Here is a 23,016-nt window from a genome sequence, read left to right on the forward strand (position 1 = left end):
ATGGTTAGGAACACTTCAGGATTGCAGGTTTCACTAAATGTAGAGTGAGACTGAATTAATATTTCTGAGTTTGCTTATTGACTTGTTTTGGTCAGTATGAAGGACACTTAATTTATGAATTCTCTTTTAATAAATCCTAAAGCTCTCACTGATTAGAATTTACATATTTCTTTTCCTGCTGATCATTTTAAAGTTACATGAATTTTCGGTAATAAACGGGTTTGTAAATATTTGATAAAGTTGTTCTCAACTCTGACAGAAGTAGAGGGATAATTAAACCAAGATATATAGTTACACCTTATTGCTGAGTTGCAAAGTAGCTGTAATCTAAAACTAGAAATACAACATTTGACAGTTCGTATTACTGGACAGCTTTCGTCTGCTGTGCCCTCAAAATGCCTCAGTTATCTCAGTGGTACCTTATAAGTACAGACGCATGTTTTTGTTGTAACCTTGCTATCACAGATAGAATAAAGGTAATCTATTTTATTTGAAGATGCAAACAAGATTTGTAATTTTTATTCTTGTCTTAAATAAAATTAAACCTAAAATGAGCCTAACTATGTCTTTATTTTACACAGAGGCAGTGTTATTTGGGTCTGACAGGTTTTTAAAGGATTTTACTGACCCTGTATTTTGAAAAGTGGATGCCTAAAATTAGATATCTCTCTCTGTAGCGTTGGTCTAGTTTTCAGAGGAACTGGAAACTTAAAGAAGGACTCTGCTGGCAATTATGTTTTCTGATGCTGACAGGACAAGCTGTGTCAGAGCAATCTGAAAACCCAGGGCTATTTTCAGTTTCTTTTGTTCTTCCTGATTCAAAAATATACCAGCACTTTTTTTTTTTTTACTGAATCTTAATAAAGTTCTGTATTAATGGAATTATTTATTTAAAGAATGTAGTTCTTTATCAAAACCTTTTTCTCTTTGAAGCATCCTCTGGAATGTTGGAGTGGTGAACTCCATTCAGATTAAATATTTGAATTCGGAGATCTAGTGTTCAGCACCAATATTTCAGATACCACTGCTGTGTGTTGCCTGCACAGAGAATGAGCTCAGTTGCCACTTTCAGACCCATGGCACTGTAATACCTCTGGGAGACGTGTAGGGCGGTTGCAGGCACCCGAATACCAGGCTCGGACACTTGGCTGCGCTTTGGTTTTTTTAATCTAAAATGTCTGACTACATGAAAGAAATAACTCTCCCAGTTGATTTTTATTAGTATTTTGTAGAAAGTCTGATTCAGTTGGTTAACTGCTGTCTGTTAAGACTTTCTAGGTGGCTACTAGCATTGTGTGCAAGCAGAAGAATCTTTTGGGCTACTTCAAGTAGCTTCTCAGCCTGTGGCGTGCGGGTAATGTTTCCTGCAAGCTAAGAGAAAGCAGAACACACTGTTGGTATATGGCACTGTTCACTAACTGCTCAGGTACTAGTGAAGGCCAAGGGCACAGCATCGCAGAATGGCGTGCTTCGTTCTTGTTTCACCTCTGACTCATGTTTTTAATGGGTATCGACAAACAAGATTAAGGAAGCAGTATTGAGCCACTGATGCATCATTCAGGAACAAATAAAAAATTTTGTTTCCCACAAAGGCTTTGAAGGTTAAAACTGTCTTGCTGTTCGATTCCTTCAAGATTTCCAACATATTTGTAGGTGTTTTGGTCTTACCTTTTTGTATTGAAATTCTGGTGCTAAATCTTAGAAACAACTTGATGCTGGGCTCAAGGTACATCTGACCTAAATAAGCACCTACCTTATGAGATGGGAAATTGTACCCTTGTTTTCTGACTGTAAAGGAAACACCATGTTGGACTAGCTCACGCTTAGACATCCACTGTAGGCAGATGGATGTCTCTTGTGTGGATTGTCACCTGGCATTTGTTTGATTCAAGACATGATGGAAATAGTGAACATAACTACTTTCTTCTTTTCCACATTATGTTGATAGCTTGTTCCAAAATTGATCTTCAAGAGCCTATCATATAAAATATGATTACCCTTAGGTTACATGTGAAGGGGATAGAAAGCGTGATAACTTTTACAACTGAAGTGGATTCAGACTTCAAAAACCAGCCCAACCGAGCTGAGCCCACCCCACTCACCCCTCCCCCAAACAAAAAATCGCACTGTAAATAAGGCTTTTTTTTTTTTCTTAATTTTAGAGTAAAATTTTCTGGCCATATAACTGATCAATATCTGTTACTCTAATTAAATTGTTCTTGTTGGTTTGTCTTTCTGTGAGAAGATGTAAAATATAACAGTGCTGACATTTACGTAGAATACACTTTTGTTGATCTGAAATCAGTTTTAAATCATTGATACTATTTTTCCTGTTTATTCTTATTATAGGGCATTTCTTTACAACCTAATAAATGTAATTTTTTTTTTCCAGATCTGTTTTCTCCTGTTTGCTGTTCTCTACATAGTTTCCTACTTCATAATCACAAGATACAAAAGGAAAGCAGGTAAGCATAGACTTGTTAATGTATTCAAAAATAATTTTGTTTTTCAAGTAGGTAGGTGGTTCTTTTTCTGCCTCCCCAAGGAAAGCGAAAGAACTAGGTACCTGACCAAAAGTGTTTCTCAGGCTGCTGCTTTATGGCAGCCTGGACTGATCTGGTTGTATATGCTGCTGTCTTGCCCTCTATCTGCTCCCTTTGTCCCCGAGCTGTGAGTTTCCGTCACCCTGTGTCCACTCTGGCACGTCTCAGACCCTTCAACATGCCTTCTAATATCAGTAACTGAGGAGGGACTGCACTGAAGCATCTCAGAAGAGGATCAGTGAGTGCTGTAGCTGGCAGTGTGCACTTGTGGAGTGGGTGGCCACAATCAGTTGTTCTGTTGTGGCCCTGTGGCAGCCTAAATTTTAACTGTTTTGAGAGGGGAGAAAGGGGAGAATTTCAAGTAGACTCCTTCCTCTGCCTCCCTTGCCTTTAGATCCTGTTCGCATTTCATGTCAGCTTTTCCAGAATAAGTGTCTTCAGGCTGTATTCTAGCACCAAAATCAAGTTCAGAGCTTTAGCTGATAAAGTGAAAAGGTTGCCAGTAATACAGAAGGGAAGTAGCAGATTTCTTCTAAAAATCCTGCTTTGCTCAAGTACAGCTATTTCAGTGTTCTGAAGCTGTTCCTTATGACCTCACCACTGAAGTCCTACTCCTTGAGATAATACTGTATTTTTTTTTTCCTTTAGAAACATTTTCTGTCTGAAACTAGTCTGTAGGGACCTCTGTCATTTTCTTCTGTATTGCTTCTAAAGACAAATAGCATAAAATCTGTATAAAATGGCAGGATCTTTGACTCTTGGCAGCTTATCTGGGACCTTGGTACTCAGTAATGCTCTGTCAGTCATGCTGGAGAAGCATTGTTATGCATGATGATCTTGTTACTTTGCACTTCAATGGCAAATGTTTATTGAGCTATAGTGACCTGTGTTATGACAGAGCTGCTTTCGTAGGTTGATTCGTGTTTAAAAAAGTAAACTCTTCAAGAAATTTAATACCTTAAAAAAAAAAAGTGCACACTCTTAAACATTGGAAATAGTTCAAGTAAGAAGGATACTATCTTCTGATTCTGATATGTATTTTGTATAGAAAGCTGCTACTATTTGGAGATAGGGAGAGGGAGCTGGTCTGGCAAACACTATTGGATGTAAAGACACTTCTATTACCTTTTTGGCAGTTGATCTCATCAGCTGGTGAGAAGAACTTCTCTGAAACTGTCCTGACTTTATGAAAGCTTTGTGAGGTGAACTTTGTAGCCTGCTAGGTCTTCCTGATGAGACACACTTGAAGAGTTAACATGTCTGGAATTCTTTCAGGACAAATTGTTTACTGTTTCTACAACAAGCTCTTTAGCCAAAATGGGTCGTAAGAGACCTTGACTTAGTCTCTCAAAACACAATAAGATTCCAAAAAACAGAAACAGTAACCCGATGTACTTTCACAGAAGAGTTTCAAAATAGCATGATGTTAGCGGCTACATGTTTATTTCAAATGTTTACATGACTCTTAAGAACTTGAAACACTTGGCTTTATTTATTCTTAGGTTTTAAAATAAATTTGAGTTACCTCCCATGGAAAACCTTAAAAGAAGAAAGCTGACTCTAAAATTATTCCAAATGTAGAAATGCATACATTTGAGTACAGATGTGTGTGGAGAAGGATACAAAAGATAAATGAAGGCTGTATTAGTGATTACCTCCGAGTTAAATGTTGATAATATTTCAAAAAGTTGGAATATTAGCTGAGTGATAATAAGTGATCAAAAATGGTCTAAAATGTGGAATATCAGAAAGGAAGCCATGGTATCTTAGATCTAAAACAACAAGAACAACAGATCTCCTTTCCCCCTTCCCCCAAATCTCCAGGAGTCGAGATGAATAAGGGGAAGCAACTGAGTGGCCATCACTACTGTTCTGGGTATGCTTTCTTGTTTTAAAAATACATTAATACTGAAAATGAAGCATCTATTTAGGGATTTATAGTAGTAGTTAGTATGGACCCTAAGACTCCTGTAGCTTGCCTGCTCTCTGTGGTTTCAGAGATGCCCAAAGAGACAGTTCCTAGCAGCAGCCACGGTGGTAGTAGTCTGGAAGCTTGTTTGCTGTAGAGCCCTCTGGAAGATGTTTCCAAGAACTTTTGATCTGCATGTTTAAATGAAGTGAAAGAACTTTGTAGTTACATGATTGAAAAGAGTTTAAGACTAGCCAAAAAAAAAAAAAAAAAGGGGAATATTCATTTTTGGAAGGAATGTTTTTCAAATATTGATGCTAATAAATTGTTTTAGTAATTCTACATTTTAATTTACATTTGTAAATTAAAATGTAGAATTACTTTTATGTGTATACGTTTTAGCCTGAGGAAAGATGACTAAGTATTGAATATAACCTGCTGTAATTTAATTTTCAGATGAGCAAGAGGATGAAGATGCCATTGTTAACAGAATATCGTATGTATAGCTCTTTTGCAGAACTTTTTTTCCCTGAATATATTGTTATGATAGGAATCTTGTATGCTTCCGAATAAATAACAGTACATTTCAAATGTGACAGCAAATAGATTTCTAGAGGGCAGAGGAAAAAGATTTGATCAAGTGGCACATTGTATTACGAAAGGCACGATGAGGCAAGGCAGTTTCATCCAGGGCTTTTTTCACCTATGATTTTCCTGGTAGGTGTAAGGTTGGCCAGAATATTTAATGAGGACCTGGTGGAAGAGGTGGAATTCAGTCGAAGACCTGCACCTAAGTTTAGGTCTCTAGGTGTTTATGTGGGGGGGTAGGTGTTTAAGTTCCCACTGCAGTTGATGGAAGCCCTGTTGAGGGAGGCAGTGGATCCTGGACAGAAAGTTAGCTCGCCCTGGAGCAGCCATCTGTATTTGATCGTCTTAAAGAATAGCAAATGGAAGACAAGCACTTGCCAGACCTGCTGGTCTGCGGGAAACTTCTATCTCCTCTTCCTGTTCCTTTGTAAAGCTAGATACTTACCTTTCCTATTTGGATATGTCTGAAGATTTACAGAACATCTGTGAGCTGTTGCTGCCCTCTCGGTTACGTGATTTGCTAAACTATGTGGACTTGCTACTTGCTTATTACAATGTTTTTAGCTCTTCCACGGTGGTGCTGTCATCCTCTTGGAAGGAGAGCTCATTGAGTATTTTATTGATTTGTCTTGTACCCTGGGAAAGTGCCGAGTACACTGCAAGCTGTTCACTTTCAGTTGTGAATATGTGACAAGCTTGAAAGCTGTACAAAGCTGATGTAAATCTTAGGTGTGCTTCTCCCAGTAGTGTCTGATACCAGTATTTTTTGTGAATTTGAAATACTTATTTGCCACAAGGTCTACTTCAGGTCTAGAGAAAAATACGCACTTTTAAATGCTATGAAGCTCTTCCCTCTCAAATAGAGGAGCATCTTGTCTGTGCTTCCTACAGTGAAGGCTCTTCTAATATTGAAGGGTCTTCTAGATTGAACGTTTTTCATGGCAGCTGTGGTCTTAGCCTCATTCTGAATTTTTCAATATGCAAAGAGTAAAATTTGTCTTGGTAACTGTTATCCCCCTGCATCTATTTTCTAGTTTAGCTTTAAAATACAACAAATATCAATTGCAAATACTGTGTTCTTCATGCACAAACAATGTAAGACAAGATTAGCCCTCCCATCAGAGTAATAGCCTTTCCTTTGTAAGTGTTGTTATAAAGTGCTTCTTGTTCTTTCAGCTGAGCTTTCTTGTTCCTTAAGTGTGCATGTTATTTTCCAAAAAGCAGTAACTGTCAAATGCAGTTGCAGATGGATATTTCTTTGCAGAGCATAATTGTCAGGGCTTGAGAGGTGGGTGGGGGAAGAAAACAAAGCCAAACTGCTGTAGCGTGTTGAAAGGCTGTAGTGTGTTAGGTTTCACAGTTCTGGCTTAGGATACATAAACATCCTTAAATAAAAGAAAAAATATCTCAAACAGACAACAAAACCTTTTTTTTATGAAGAACACACTTCTTTTTAATACCACAAGATGGCACTTGATGTAAGCTGTATTTGGCATGTAAAAAGAAGGCGCGTAAATATATTTTAAATAATTCTGACAATTTCTCTGTGTTGACTTTACAGCTATTGGAAAACCCTAATCTATGAGATAATACTGAAGTAACTACTTTGTGAAAGAAAAGCAATATTTTTTCAATTTGGTTAAAATATTTATGTATAATTGTACTCACTTTTTAGACATTGAAAAGCTGCTCTGCTTTTAAAAATTGTAGTGTGTATGTGGAAAATGAAAACTAAAATAAGAGATTTTTGAAAAGATATTCCATGAACTCCAGTAATTTAACCTGTGTGTGATACTGGGATTGAATGCATGCAGGTCCCAAGAGAATAATGGTGCTAGATGGTAAAAACTGGTTATTTTTACTGGATTCTGTAAACTACCTAGTGTTTGAAATTTGCTTTTTGGAAGTGAAATATTGTGGAAATCGGTTTCTCTTGCCCCTTTACAATGTAAGAATGTGTTGCCTTCAGACACTGACTAATAGGTAGGCTAACTACTTTTTTTTTTCCCCCTGTTCAGAGCATGTTGGTGATAACAGTGGTACATTTCTTTAAATTTCAGGCTGTTCTTGAGCACCTTCACTCTAGCAGTTTCAGCTGGTGCAGTCCTGCTTCTACCTTTCTCAATAATCAGCAATGAGATCCTGCTTTCTTTTCCACAAAACTACTATATTCAGTGGTTAAATGGCTCACTAATTCATGGTTAGTACTCGGCATAATGTAATTAAAATGGATGTCTTGATTATATGTGCACAGATATGTTCTTATTTTTAGACTAATAAATCCATTGTCATTTAAGATGCTAATTGAGTTAATATGTTACTGGCTAGTTGGTTTTGCTGCTGTGTAATATGTCACAAAAGTCTCTCAGCTGTTTTATTGTTTTTTTAAAAGAATTACGTAGACTTGAAATTAAACCAAATTTACTGCTTTGATTATTAATGTAGAATAAGAGCTAACAGAAGCTAACTTGAAAGCAGACTGTTCAAACTTCTTCCTTAATGCAAGATTCATAAGCCTAACTCTATGATAATGCATATTAATTTATTCTCAAAATAAAAAAATTGTTTTAAGAAACTTCCCATGTGTGAGCAGTTGGGATTAGATAGTTAAATTCAACTGTTAATGACTTGTTTGTAAACAAGGAGAATTAAAGAATGTAAGTGTATCGAGTGTGGTAAAGAGGCGCACTAAAAATAAACTATTCAAGGAAAACAAGATGCAAGGAAAGAATATTACTTTTACTTGCAGTGATGATGCCTTGGTGTCTGGCAGTGATTTTGCTTGCTTTCCAATACTGGTTAACATGTTTACGACTATGATGTGTATAATGGATACTAATATTTGAAAATAATTTGGACACTTCTATGTGTTGAAGGGAAATAACTGGTGGAAACAGGATGTTCTTTAGTAGATTTGGCTCGAGAAAGGTGATAGTACCTTCACTATGTGAAACAATTTATTTAATCTGGAACAAATAATTTACAAGTTAACTATGCTGTCCTTTTTCTGTTCTTGTGAAGAGATAGTAGTTGGGCTTTGGAGGATTTTTCTCTGAAAAACACAGTTTTTGCTAAATGTCTAATGATGCTCAAAAATAGCAAATGAATAAATTTCCAGATCCCTGACTTTTTTTTTTTTTTTTTAAGATTAAAGAAGTTTACAATAAATTTGGAGAAGTGAAGACAGGAAGTAATGCATATTGTCAGTCATATTTCTGAAACTAGTTGAGTATTTTTTGTGTTATCTGTGAATTTTTTTTTTAAAACCCAAGAATAAGGAGGAGCTGACTGTAGGTGTGGTGGTCAATGGTGACCCTGACTGTGGTGACAGAGTTGTTTAAGACCTGAGAAAAGCAGAATAAAGAGAATAGATTTTGAGAGAGTAGACTTTGTCCTCTTCAGGAGATGTGTATGTGGGACCTTACTGGAGAATGCCCTGAAGGCAAAGGGTGCAGGAGACAGGTGTCCAAGGATAACCTTCAGGCACCATAATGTGCACCTTGGTGTGCAAGAAGATGAACAGGTGTAATAGGAGGTTGACTTGGGTTAATGGGCAACTCCTGAGCTCAAAACAAGAAAGGAGATGGACAGAGGCTAGAAGTAGGGGTGAACTGTCCAGGAGGGTTGTAGCAGTATCACCTGGGTTAACATCCTGGTGTGAGGTTAGGAAAGCCAGGGCACAGCTGGATTTGCAGGTGGTGAGTGGTTTATATAGAGCCAGCTGCTTCTCTGGAGTGTGCAGTGAGAGGCAAGAAGCAATGTTTGCAAGGCATAAAGCAACAGTTCTTCACAGGAGGGGTGGTTGAATGCTGGAAAAGGTTGTCTAGAGAGTCTGAGAGATCTAAATCCTTGGAAATTTTCCAAAACTTAGCTAGTTAAAGCCCTAAGCAACCTGATTGCACCTGTACCTTAGCTGTTTTAAGCAGCAGGTCAGACTACATGGCTTTAGAGGTTCTTTCTAGTTGAGTTATTCTGTTATCTGTTTTTTCACACATCACAGGGGATTGCTTATTTGGTATGCTTCCTACATGGAAGAAAAAAAAAACCCAGCTAATTCTCATTTTTCACATGGATTTAGCTGCTCAGACAGATTTATATTCTTTATTCTCAAACATAAAAAAAAAAAGGGAAAATAATACTTCCTTCTGTGTCTGAATTCACTTTGGAAAAACTGCAATAAAATATTTCAGAGAGTGCAAATTATGTAATAACCAATTCAGAATTTGTCACTGTCAGAGTTGCTAGTATACTTGAGAAAACTTGGGTTAATTAGAAATCTGCTGGAAAGAGTAGCTATCACAAAGCAAGTCCTTTGAGTTTTCCAGTGTCGACGATCTTTTGATTTTGATACGATCTTTTGAAAGTGCTCCTTTATGCATGCACAGCATAATTTATATTTCATCAGTCCAGTAGTAACGGCTAGCAGGGAAGTCAATTCAGCATCTTGGTGTTTCCAAGTTTGTCTGTGTGTTGCAGAGCTTATGCTAGGGATAGACATGACTGAACTAAACCAAGACTTACCACAGTTGGTGTGAAGGCTTCAGGTGCATCAGTACACTATGAATCTGATCATGGGCTTCTGATACTGCGGCGGAACAAAAATGAATGTCCTTTGGCAGCGCAGTACCTTGGGGAAGGGCTCCCTCTTGTGGTGCTCCCTAGGTTTGCACAATCGCGCTGCCCTGCTCTGTAAAAACCTGTTCCGTGTGGTGGCCATACGTTTTTGAGGTTAGTGATGAAAGACCTGTGCAGGTTTTGGGGGCTGATAGTGTTATCACAAGCTCTCCAGTTCAGAAAATGTTCCTGTCTCCATAATACTCTGTCTAGCATAGCCTTCAGGTACGGTTCGCTTGCTGCTGTACAAATGTTATCAAATGGGAATATTTGTGTTGCTCTAAAACACTTTGGCTTTGAGAGATTTACCGATTACAGATATAGTCTGAGGTATGGATGTAATATTAAGGGTTTTTAGACTGTTGCATTGGTTGTGGCATATATCAAGTATGTGCCTCTAATTTTTGAAACTAGGCAGAAAGCCCATACCTGGATCCAGTATAAACACTCTTGCCTAATGCATGTTGAACTAACCCCAGAAATATTTCTGACAGCTGGATGTTCGCTATGGCTGTTGTTGGATACAACCACCAGGTGGGGGTAAAATGTAATGAAACTGCCATGAATAAGAAAGACGAGAAATTGATGAGAGGATCTAATCTGTTTGTCAAAGACTGAGATATTTTTAATTTTTATGTTTTATTAACTTGTTCTATGGGAGATATTCTTAGGTCACTACAAATGGAAAAAAAATTTAAAATATTCCAATAGACTGTTTAAAGTGTTTTTTTGTGTTGATATCTGCAAGTGTGTCTCATGCAATTTTATGATGTAGTCAATACAGTAGGAAATAATTATTTTTCTGGGTATATTTTAATCTGATTTTGGAGCTATCACATTGGGATAAGAAATACAGTAGGGGAAGAAAAGAGCCCTGTATGTTCCTTACTTTGAGGAAGGTGTATGTATATGTTGGCAGCAGTACAGCGCTGTCCTTACTGCCGATAAGTACAGAGCTACAATATGCATGTAAAGTTTAGTATTCTGTAAATGTGGTTGCAATCAGCTGTTAATGTGTAGATTTCTGGATTTTAACTTCTTAAAGATCACCCTGGCTGTGCAGCACTCTCCTGTCCTGTAACATGCTCTGTACGTACTATGCAGCTCCTACGCACTGTTGTACACTGCAGCTACACACGTGCGAGCTGCTGAAATGAGGACAGCCAAGTGTTCAGCTTTGCATTAGGGAACTGAATGCGGGGTCTTCAGTGAGAGAAAACTGCTGAAATAAGGCCCCCACCCCCATCTACTAGTATTTCTACTCTAGCACTGGTGTCTTAATTTTCTGGAGAAAAAAAAAAGTACACAGACTGCTTGAGTTAATGTACCCCTGGTAAGGGCTGTTAGTGACATTCTTGCTGATGTTGCTATGCACGAAGGTTTCTTGAATGGTAACAGGAGCTTCCTGGCTAAGCAAATTCAAAAGAAAAAATCCCCCTCTTTGTTAACTGGAGTGTAGCCACCTTTAAGCAGTCTTGTTTTCTTTAGCAATTGAGTATTATATTTCATGCATCTTTTGGAATTTTCTTGTTCTATTTTCTGTAGCTTATTTGGCCAAGTTTGGTTCCTGGTGTCCTGGTGCTATCAGTTGCTGAAGAACTAGATTTCTTGGACTGTCGCCTCCCTCCTCCCCCCTCATTTTTATGTCTTCTTGAAATTGAAATAATTTCATTTGAGGGAAAAGGAACTATATATGGTGAAAGCATTTTTTTAAGGGGGTGTAGGTGAGGATAACAGCTAACTATTTTACGTTTGGAACTAAGTATTTCTCTCAATAATGAATTTCCCAGACATCCTGTAAATGTCTCTTTCCCTGTTCTTTCCAAAATGTACAATTTCAAAGAAATTACAGTTTCAAGCCTGTTCCTGAGAAGAAAGAAGTAAACAAAGCTGTTAGTTCAAATTTTCTTCTTATGGGGGATGTTCTTTTTTGGATTTCGGGTGATATGATATAATCCTGCAGAATTATGGAAATGTGTGTATTTTGGGGAAGGTGGGGGACTAGCCTGTTTTTCTCAACTACAAAATAAAAGCTGTGTTTTCAAGATGCAGAGCATGTGACACTAGTTAAACCTGTTGGCTACTAAATAGCAGGTAAGCTTCTGCTTTTATAAAGAGGAAACACTGCATCCTGCTTTTGATAGGATGATGATGGGTTCCAGTTTAGGCACCAGAAACTGGTTGTTCAGAAAGTGAACAGTCTTAATAGAGCAGATCGCCTTAATGGAGATCAGTTATCACTTCAGGTTGTTCTCTAAGCCTTTTCCCTTCCTGCAGATGTCACATGTGTCTTACAGATGTCCTAGTTTTAGTCAGTTGTTGACTTTTCACCTAGATCACAATGGTTGAGGTTGGAAGGGACCTCTGGAAATAGGCTAGTCTGAGCCCCGTGCTCAAAGCAGGGTCAGTTAGAGAAGGCTGCTCAAGGCAGTGCCTGTTTGGGTGTTGAATATGTTGAAGGATGGAGATTACAAAACCTGTGTGGGCAACCTGTTGCAGTGTTTGACTACACTCACAGTGGAAGAAGTTTTGGTTTTTTTTTTTTTCCTCTTATTTTTAAGTAGGTTTTCCAGTTTTTTCAATTCATGCTCATTCTCCATTCACTGGATACCACTGTGAAGAGTCTGACTCTGTTTTCCTTTTCCCCCTCCCTCGTTAGATATTTATATACATTGGTAAAATGTCCCTGAGTCCTCTCTTTTCAAGGCTAAACAGTTCCAGCTTTCGTGGCCTCTCCTTGTAGGACAGATGCTCCAATCCTTTCATCATCTTTGTGGTCCTTTGCTGGACTTGCTCCAATATAGCCATGTCTGTCTTGTATGGAGAAGCCCACAACTGGATGCAGTCCTCCAGATGTGTGCCACCAGTGCTGAGCAGAGAGAAAGGATCACCTCCCTTGATGTGCTGCCAACCCTTCTCCTAATGCAGCCCAGGATGCTCTTGGCTGCCTTTGCAAGGGCACGTTGCTGACTCCTGTTCAACCTGGTGTCCAGCAGAACCTCTCAGGCCTTTTCTACAAAGCTGGTTTTGGGATGATTGATCCCCAGTGTGCTCACTGCCCATTTGTCCAGCCTGTTGAGGTTCATCTGAGTGGCAGGCTACTGTTCCTCCCCATCTTGCATCTTCAGCACACTTGCTCAGGATGCACACTCTCCCATCATCCAGGTTGTGAATGAAGATGTTAAATCCAAAATTGACCCCCTGAGATATACCACTGGTGTCTGGCTTCCAACCTGACTTTGTGCTGCTGGTCACAACCCTTTGCACCCAGAACCTCAGATAATTTTCAGTCCGCCTCGGAGTCCACTTACCTAGCCCATACTTCATTAATTAGACTGTCAGGACATTTGTGGGAGATGATGTTGAAAGCATTACTAAAGTTGAGTTAAACCACATCTACTGTTCTCCTCTTGCCCACCAAGCCAGTCATCTCGTTGTGGAAGGCTGCTGCTGCTGTTACAATGATACCTTCTAATTTGGAGGTGATGACGGCATTTGTGTATTGCTCATGTTAAAATCCCTGATTTGTCTAAGTTTCTTTTGAGGAAAAATATGGGAGGACATGAGTACACAGAACTGAATTTTGTGATTCACTGATAGCAGTAAAATACTTTAGTCCTGAAAAATTTTTAAATGGTTGTCTAAGAGCCTTCAATGGGATATTGTGGAGGTAGTCCACCTGAGTTTGCAGTCTGTCTCCCAAGATTTCAGACATTTGCTGCTATTGAAGTTGGTATTCAATTTTTGTTTGAAGATCGTTATGTAGAGGAATGGGTATTTTTCGGCAATGACCTGTAAATAACCATGTATCCATAAAAATCTGGCTTCTGTTAGCACTTGTATGTGTACTACATTGTTATATGTAAGGGAGGAAAATGTACTGCCTTCAACTTTTAAAGCTGAGAAACTTATGTCTGCTTTTTTCTTCTTTGTTGCAGGTTTATGGAATCTTGCTTCTCTTTTTTCGAATTTATGTTTGTTTGTGTTGATGCCCTTTGCCTTTTTCTTCCTAGAATCGGAAGGATTTGCTGGCTTAAAAAAGGTAGGAAAATACTGTTAAATACAGCCTAATAACAGTATATATTCCATTTTCAGCCCTTGTTTCCGATGGAACAGACTTACAAATTTGGGAGCATTTGGCACTGGCATGTGTATGCTTATGTGAATGTGTATACACAGATGCATGCTCTTCTGCAAGCAGGTGAAGGGAGTATACAGTGTGTGGCTGTGAGTAAGCTGAAGGGGATGGGGAAGTGCTTGAAAAGCCACATATACTGAAATCAAGAAAATGAGCTTGTCTTTTTTGATAATGAAATGTTTTGATCAAGATTTTATTTACTGGAAAATGATTTTGAGGTGCTAAAAGGGAAGAAAGAAAAAATACACTAGAAAGTAAGTAACAAGGGAAAGTAGTACAGGCTTTTTACTAATGGGAAGGGTGATTATTAACACATGACGCAGAGAAAAATAGCTTGATTTGTGAATTTTAAAGATTATAAACATCCCAAAAAAGGGTCAGGTGTGGTCGGTATTAATAATATGTCAAGAAAACTGTCTTAAATGGGTAGAGAATAACTAAAAATATTCAACTGAGTTGAATATATTCAAGAGAGCTGAGTATTTCAGCAAAGCATGGAATTTGGCAAAGCAATTTCTGAACAATAAGATAATGATTATATTAATATGTGAACCAAAGAAATATAATGAAAAATTACTATAATGGGAGGCACAGCAAAATGAATTTCAAATCTTAACTATCAAATTAAACTGGAACGATTGCCTGGGGACCAATTGTAGCATGTTTACATTATTATCATCCAAATGATTACACTTTTGTTTTTAATGATACTACACTTGAGGGGATGCTGTGCCCTTTGGATGACAGTTACTAGAAAGTGAGGGATCTTGAAAAGTGGTCTGAAATCAGGAAAATGAAATGCATTAAAGATGGATGCAAAAGACTGAGTCATTGGTGGATTGCATGTAACATAAATCAACAAGGGATGATTGTGGTGGGAAGGAAAATATAATTCCTGATTGCCTTGACAGGAATTGACACGGAGGCAGTGAAGTTGCCGTTTTCCTTCTTGGTGGGGTTGGGGAAACCTCAGCTGAAGTACTGCATTCAATTTGGGATTTTAGGGGTCATGTAGACATTCGAGAGAGAAAATAGAGGACAGCAAAAAAAAAAAAAGATACTTAGAACGTACAGCATGAAGGAAAATTTTAATTCAGAGAGAATAATGTGAAGAAACAGATAATTTCATTCTATAGCTGAAGCTACTGGGAGATTACATACACCGAGCAATATAGCTGTGTCAGAAAGGACCTGCAGCACCCAACCAAGGTGGTGTGTAAATACCTGTTTGGTGTAACCTGTTCTCAGCTCTTTGATGCTACTGCAGCGTCAGTTTGTTTGGACTGAACTGTAGATGTGTCCAAGTTACTTCAGTTACAAGTTTGGATGACCATGGTAATGACTTGAACTTCAAAGGGGTTTGGTGATGGGCTACTATGGTTAGCTCCACTTATCCAATTTGGCTGGAAAACTCTTCCCTCTTCTTCCTTCGCTTCACGTATCTATAGGGCTAAGAAAACTTTCAACAACTCATTTTGTCCTTTCAGTTTTCAGGTGGAGGCCGCTCCATTCTCCTTTTGACTCTAAGTATCTAGTCACAGCTAACGTGTATCTTCTAAAACAGAAATGAGTGATTTTAGTGGGGTTTGACCTCTGCAGTCCAATGAAAAGCAAGGATTCTCTCTGTTAGTGTACTGTGTTCTGCTGGTGGTGTCCCCTTGACTTGTAGATTTCTGTTGGCTCCAACAGATGCGTTATGTACCCCAGCTGCGTTAAACTTGTACTTTACATAGAACTTTAATAGTTATAGTGTAACTTTTAAATTTATGATACTGGCTATCAATAAAACCCATTTGACATAAATAGGATCACCATTACATTTTTACTCTTGGAAGCATTGTAACTCCAGGTGAGATCTGTCAGCAGATGTCAGGAAAAAGATTGTTGGTGCTTTAGAGTAGTTTTGCTTCTTCGTGGGGATAAATGAGATCAGATTTTGTTATCAAAACCCGCCAGTTGTGAAGAGGGGGAAGGGAAACCCCAATTTTGGGATATTTTTGTTACTTCGACTTCTGCTGGATGCTTTTGGTACATCCTAGAAGCCAAGTGTGATTCCTAGTACATGTACTCAAGGCCTTTGTCCAATGTCTGTTCTACCGGGCTACTATTTAAAAGTATTGAAGGTGGATGCAGACATACTGAATTGTTTTACCAGCTTTGAGCCCTAAAGCTATTGGTGAACATGGAGGAATTCAATCGTAGTCCATTTTAATATTAACATACCTCATCTTTGATCGCTTTTCTTAGAAAGTAAGTGGCAAATTGGACTAAGTTGGTAGTTAAAATTGAGTGTGCTGTTCTGTTGGAATTCTGATGCAGATAAATTATTCCACTTGCAACAAGTACTACATATATATATTTTAAAGAATTACATCACAATAGGATGATTGGAATCTGGCAAAGTTATGGTTAATTGAACTCAGGATTACATTTAACCTTTTCAGGTGTAGAATCCATGAAGGGTACTTCCCATCTTTTTTTACTTTCTTTAGATTTTGGCACATTGCTTGTCTCTCTTCAGAGAAGATTTTGAGACCATGATTACTTTGTAGAATTCTGGTACTTTTAACAAATGACTCTGGCTTTAATTATACTTGGGCAAGTATTTAAAAAAAAAAATCATATTTTGTCATTGATCACATCAGACTAATGGGACAGAAAGATAAAAATTACTCAAATGCTATCACTGTTAACTGGAAAAATCAGATTTTAGTGATCTCAGTTTAAAAGAACATTTCATACATTTGGCAAAACTTGCAGCGTTTAAGAGAAGAGCGATCTACTGTAAATATGAAGACATTCAATAAGGAGGTTTGGCACAGGATAATAATCTTTAATCTTTCAGTTGGGTGTTGAATACAAGGAGTAGGGAAAAGTTGATTCTAGAGACCTAGCTCAGCTCAAAACTTGAGTAAAAACTGTTCCAATGGAAGCTTTTATGCAGGTCATCTTGAATTTGTCTTCAGAATTACCTTCATTATAATCAATAAATAGATCACTTGAGATTTAGGTGTGCACAGTCCAGATGGCTCTTTGAAGGTGTTCATATAAGAATTACTTGTTGGATTTTAATAGAAGCTTTGAAAATGAATGGTTAAAAAAGATTCAGTTCTGATATTGAATGTTTTTTAAATTTGTTAATTTCTTTGTTCAGCTTAAACTGTGACAATAATGTTACTTGTTATCACATATGGGCCTAACCTCCAAAGGTTTTAGCCATCTGAGTGTTTGTCAGAGATTATGCTATAAAAGTTGATTTTATGTATTCAGTGTAATGTGAACTTTTTGCAAGCTATGCTATTTCAGATAGCTCATAGGTTACTGTTACTTGTATAACTTTTGTATATATGTATGCTTTGTATAACTTTTCTTTCGACGTTGTTGTAAGGACATGTTGCCCCCTTAACTGTTTAAGTTTCATGAATCAGAGTGGGTTTGGTTAACCATCTTCCTATTTACTATGGCTTTTTTTCTTGGTTGCTAGTATACTTTCGAAATGGCACATGGCCTCCCTTATAGACTCTTTTTGATTCCCCAGGGCAACAGTTTAAAACAGCCAAGGACTTGCATATTGTGCAGAGGAGAGAAATACGGAAATTAGGCGCTCACCATGGACGGATGCAGTGTTGTACTGAAAATCAAACTGATTCTCTGCCTAGTTTTTAATTAAAACGACTGTTAATTCAAAAAGGGCATTTTGGGCCTAAGGGGGTTGACCATGCCCTTTTAAAGAGCTTAAGTGCTCTTTCTTGCTATAGCTTATTTCTGTTTAATGGCAGTTACAGACTTGTGTTATCAGGAAAATAATTATAAACGCAATATTGGAGGTGTATAGTATATGTATGTGTATCTTTGTGTGTGCATGCCATGTGTGTGTTTATGCACACATATGTATTTTCATGCACATGAATTAGGTGTTTCAAGACTATTGAAGTAGTTGGAGGTTATTGTGATGCAGTACACCTTAGCTGGTGCTATTAACTGAGCTGTTGGAGTACCTGAAGTAACTAATCTCCTGCATCAGTATTAAAAACTTTTTCGTATCTTTCTATATTCTTCTTGTCTTCATTTATAAAGCCTGTGCATGAAATTATATTTCTTGTTTAGATACTCTTTCAGTTATTTGTCACTGGCCTTCTCAAATTCAGTTATGAAACAAAGGTGTCAATCGTGTTTCTTAATGTCAGAATTAACCTCATTCTTTATCATTCTCTCTAAAAGAGGAAATCGTGGTATTTGCAGTTGAGTGTCTGTAGTTCACAGTGCTGATGTTTCCATGCACAGAAAATTACACGTGTGCTGCTGTGTGAAAGAGGCAAGCATTTTTGAGGAGATGGTTGCTATACCTTTTCTTGATCTGTTAAAATATGCTTTCCCTTGATGTAACTTCAACTGAAACTTGTGTTTGTTTGAAGCTGACAAAGATGTTTAGGAGTAATTTCCTTGTAAGAAAATAAAAATAGTGCGATTTACCGCTGTGAGAAACTGGAATAACTGGGTATTGCATAGTCATGAGTGTAGAGTTTTAAAAAGGCTTTATGAAGTATTTTACCTTAATACTGATCTTTGAACTTGAAGTCATGGCATAAAGTTTAACATGAGCGACAGCAACATCCTGACCAATTATCCAAATTATCCAGACATCCCAAAATGTTCAGAACACAACACACAGAGTCTGTGGATTAAGAGGTTAAATCCTGGAACATCAAAAGGAGTGCATGATAATAAAAACAAATAGTACAAAAATTTGAGGTAACTTCCTTGCTTAATTAATTAGGTAGACCAGGTGGAAGCGAAGAGGCCAGAGCTGGTGCTCAGAATGTCTATAAAGCTGAGCAACATGACAGCACAATGGAGGAGGAACAAAGATTTTTTTAATATACTTCTATCCTGTGTCACAGTTTGAAATTGTCCTGGTTTATGTCCCTTTTGGCAAACTTACATAAAAGTGACCCTGTACTGTATTTTATGACCAGATGACTTTTTTCCCAGTGGCTAATTTGTATCAGACCCCCATCTTAAAGAGACACAGAAATGAGTAGGAAGTCCAAGCCGGTTTGTCTCAATGAGCTTTCATTGCATGCTTTCATTATTTTTGCTCGTTTTTGCCACTGATCATCCATAAATTGTTGGAAATGAGTGATTAAGGAAGTGCTGCTTAGTGTTAGTGGCACATGCACATTCTTGGTATGTTTTTTGTGGGTGAGAGGAAATCGCGTACTGCACAAACAAAAAGGAAAACTCCTGCTGGGAACCTTTCAAGGAAATTTAACTTGCATAATGTTTTGATCTTGGTGTTTATTACAGAAAATAAGAGTAATATTTCACCAGCTATTGTTATGTGTCGGTTAGTCTCTCCATCTGCTTGCCTTTCCTTGATATCTCTTCCCGAATTCTCATTGAGTTTGTTTTAATAAAAACACCACTTAAAAATGTAGCAGTTTATTCATACAGTTAAGGCAGGTGAGATGGGCCAGTGTTCAGAACAGTTTAGTGCGCAGTGCTTGCTACTGTATGAAGATTGGGCTGTCATGACTGCCAAGTCCTGCCTGTGTTAGCAGTTGCAGCTTAGCCTGCGCAAGTAAAGCGTGGTGTGTAGGTTCCCTTCTAAATAGTGAAATAAGTCGTTTCTGCTGTTAAAGGCAGATTTCTTCCCTTCCACTGGCTTTTAAAAATGTGTTTTGTAAGTAAAACCACTTATTTGGGGAGGGAGCGAAATGTTGAAGCTTTGCAAAAATAGGGTTAATAACATTTTTTTGAAACTGCGCTTTTTGCTGTAAAGGTAAGCTTTTGTTAACTGGCTCAGCAGCCACACTGTGTGTGTCTGCCGTCTCCTTAGTATTTGAGTTGGTTTGATGCACTCGATTTATCAGTAGCAATGGCTTTTCCTAGTCATGTTGCTGTATAATAAGACTGAACTAAGCTTAGGTTTCTAATGTATTTGTGTTGCAGTGCATTGTATTTGCAAACTCTAGGTAACTAAATGTAGCAGTAACGCAGCAGGTTTACTTTTCACTTATGTTTTTCCTTTCTTGGGCAGTATGGAAATTCTAATTTCTGTATTTTTTTTCCACAAAGAAAAGCTGTACTCCCCAGTTCAGCTGTGTGTACCAGTAGAAATCTGGTACAAGTATCGGTGTAGAGCACTGTACAATATAGTTTCAGTATGTGATGAAGCCATTGTAGGAAGTATGTTCAAAGTTAGTTTTGAAGTGTTTACTTTTAGAAGCACTTTTGCTAATCTCAAGTAGTATTCCACGGAAAGCAATTCTTCCTATAATACAAAATCCTGGGAAAAGTGGTTTGGAAATCCTTTCCAATATGGGATTATCTCTATTTAAAACCAGTCAGTTTTCTAAATTTGTCTTGATTTTTCTAGAAAAGTGATTTGGAGAGAGCACAAGCCTTGAACCTTGTTTGGAAACAGCATTTGACTTTGTGCTTTATGCTTGCATGTACCTCCAACTGCCGTACCCACGGGCCACTGCATGTAATGGCTCACCAAATAGTCTTGAGGTACCCTGTTAACAGTCTATGTTTATTTGGTATTTAAGCTCATATTTATTTGTCTATAAAATCATTCAGCATGAACTGAGACTTTAGTGCTCTGATCTCTATGAAATGTTTACTAGTATGTAACTGAATTATTGTATGTTATATTACAACCATTTACTCGTTCCATTAGTAATACCAGAGACAAAAGTTGTTTAATCAGTCACATCAAAGGCAGCTGTTTGGTTTTGTATTTTTGACATAAGTTAACATCTTCAGTTCAGATATGAAGTGCAGTTATTTAAACTGGAGTCATGTAAAATGACACCACTTAAAATTTATTAGACTTTTTTTGCTGTTGTTTGGAAGCTGATTATTCTGGGATTCTGATTTGGCAAGTAGCTTGATCAGGGTTTTTCCTCCTCCCTATTAAAATAAAAGCATACTTAACTGACAGTTATACAAATCCATAATGTAATCTGTGAGATGCAAGGTGGATAGTTAAGGACTATATTTAGTGGTAAATCCTGTGTTAAGAATGGTGCACAACTTGACTCTTCATGTGCTTCCTGCTTCTGCTGAAGTCTCAGAAATAGTGCATGCCCAGCTAAACGTAGAGTGTGTTTATAACTTGTAACGTAGAGGACAGGCACATCTAATAGTGAATTTGAGAAGAGCTTATAAAATGTCAGGAAGTAGAAGATGAGAAAGTTTAGGGTACTTGTTAGCATGCCACATTCACAAGTGTCTATGCCAAATTCTGAAAACATGATAAAATTATAGCTTTGCACTAGCAGGCCCTTTATTTGCAGTTCTGCAGAGGAAAAAAAAATAATTCTTACCTTACAGGGTATATTTCAGCAAATTAGTTTGGAAAGAGGTATGTGAGTATAGTATGCTTTTGGGAGCCTGTAACTGAAATATGTAACTATATTTAGGTTAGTATGAGATGCAAATGCCTTTGTCTGTGAAAGTATTGCAGAGATATCTGTTCTTCTGTCCTTTCACATGACTGGAAGACAAAGACTTCATGTAGGAACATGAAAATTACTACAGGTAGGTCAAGAAGAGATTGGGAATGTCGGTTCTATTAATTTTAGTATTACAAAGCCTAGAGTTCAGCATGCATATTTTTGTGTATGTGTGTCTGTATTTAGACCTTTAAGAACAAGGGCTGTGCGGGACAGGTAAATAACGTGCATGTGTTCTTCAACTTAGGTCGTGTTTCAATGACAGCAAGAATCAGTGGCTACGAGAGAGAAACTTGTGACTGTGGAGAAATAATGGCGTAATGTGAATGTTACTGTAGATATATAAAACATTTTATAAGATTTTATAAGTAGTCTTGCTTAAGTCAGTTGAGGATGTAAAATATGCAAAATCTGTTATAAGCAAAATTTGTGCTTTTTATTTTACCCTAAGGAGATCTGTGGTTTGTTGAATATACGTGACAGTTCTGTATCTGGGGACAGCTGAGGGGGAAATAAGTGGATGTTGGTTGTTGCACACATTGGATCAAGATGTGATGAGATGTGATCTGGGCTCCGTTTCATTGAAGTAGTTAAATGTCAGTTGGTTGCTTCCATAAATTAGAAAGTACTTCTTTTAAAGAGGCCTCGGTGTAACTTGCAAAAAAAGGCTAACAGGAGATAAGCTAGTGGTGTAGTTTATTCAGCATAGCTTTTCTGCACTGCCTGCTTCACCGTGACTTCATTAGCTGAGCAATGATTCAGCCTTTCTGCAGTAGTTTATGGGGTGGAGATTATAATTACTTTTTTTGACCAACTCCTTAATGTAGATAGAAAGGCAAAATGTCTGGGGTTTGTCTGTGTTCTTGCAACATTTTTGTGTGTTTGAACTGTGGGTATTAGTAGAGTAACAAGAGGAGCAGGGGTTGTTAGTAATATTGGGGTAAAAATACTGTGCAAAGAAAATCCCAAACACGCTTGGTGTTATTTCAGAATGTGGTTTTCTGTCCATTACTTCTCTAGCATACTGTGAGAAACTGCATTCTGAGTAGGTAGAATCATCTGTAAAATGAATTAGTTTTAGAAACTAGCGCTGGAGCATTAGTTATTCCACCTCATCTGAGCCAGGAACGAAATGCGTTGCTGAACTCCTGTGCTTTCCCCACTCCTACGTTGTTCTGAACTTGTACATTGCTGCTGTATTTAGCACGCTTATGTTTTGTGGAATTTCCATAGCTCTTTGCGAAAAGCTCTAACATGTAGCTGGAAGCCTGCAAATGGAATAGGATGTGAATGTTTTTCTTTGCTGCTCTCTTAGTGAATAAATTAAGTGGTGGTTTTTTATGTTACAGTTTTTGTTTGTTTTTAGAATAGCTTACGGAGTTACGTATGAGTAAAAATAGACATGCTAAATATTTCTACTACTTGTAAAGTGTACAGATGGTACAGCTACCCATACTAAGCTTGAATCTCTTCATTTATCATTGATGTAAACTGAAGCACTGTATTCTAAAATACTTTTTAAATTTTTTTTTTTAACCCAAGACAGTTTCTTTTAGGCAGAAGGTAGTTTTCAAATTTTGTTTGGATGGAGCGTTCTTACTGCTCTCTGTAGACCCTTCTGTTTGTGGTAGACGATAGCTGTGTATCTAAAAACCCTGAGATGCATTTCTTATTTTTTTTTAGCTGTCAGTTTGTAATAAAAGTCATATAACTATTTAAACTAGAAAATTTTGCCATCCTTTGGGAAGGAAGTATTCACAC

At 37.6% G+C, this 23,016-nt stretch overlaps 1 protein-coding gene across 1 annotated transcript in view; it reads left to right on the top strand.

The window, feature by feature from the left end:
• LMBR1 (limb development membrane protein 1) overlaps window positions 1-23,016 on the top strand; it is a 69,483-nt gene that overhangs the window by 12,769 nt on the left and 33,698 nt on the right. The window contains exons 2-5 of the mRNA XM_086467502.1: window positions 2,393-2,465; window positions 4,909-4,948; window positions 7,101-7,240; window positions 13,593-13,696. Coding sequence (XP_086323628.1) covers window positions 2,393-2,465; window positions 4,909-4,948; window positions 7,101-7,240; window positions 13,593-13,696 — 357 coding nt within the window. The remainder of the gene's footprint in view (window positions 1-2,392; window positions 2,466-4,908; window positions 4,949-7,100; window positions 7,241-13,592; window positions 13,697-23,016) is intronic.

This window comes from Leptosomus discolor, chromosome 6 (assembly GCF_034619465.1).
Source record: "Leptosomus discolor isolate bLepDis1 chromosome 6, bLepDis1.hap2, whole genome shotgun sequence".
In the NCBI taxonomy this organism is placed as follows: Eukaryota; Metazoa; Chordata; class Aves; order Leptosomiformes; family Leptosomidae; genus Leptosomus; species Leptosomus discolor.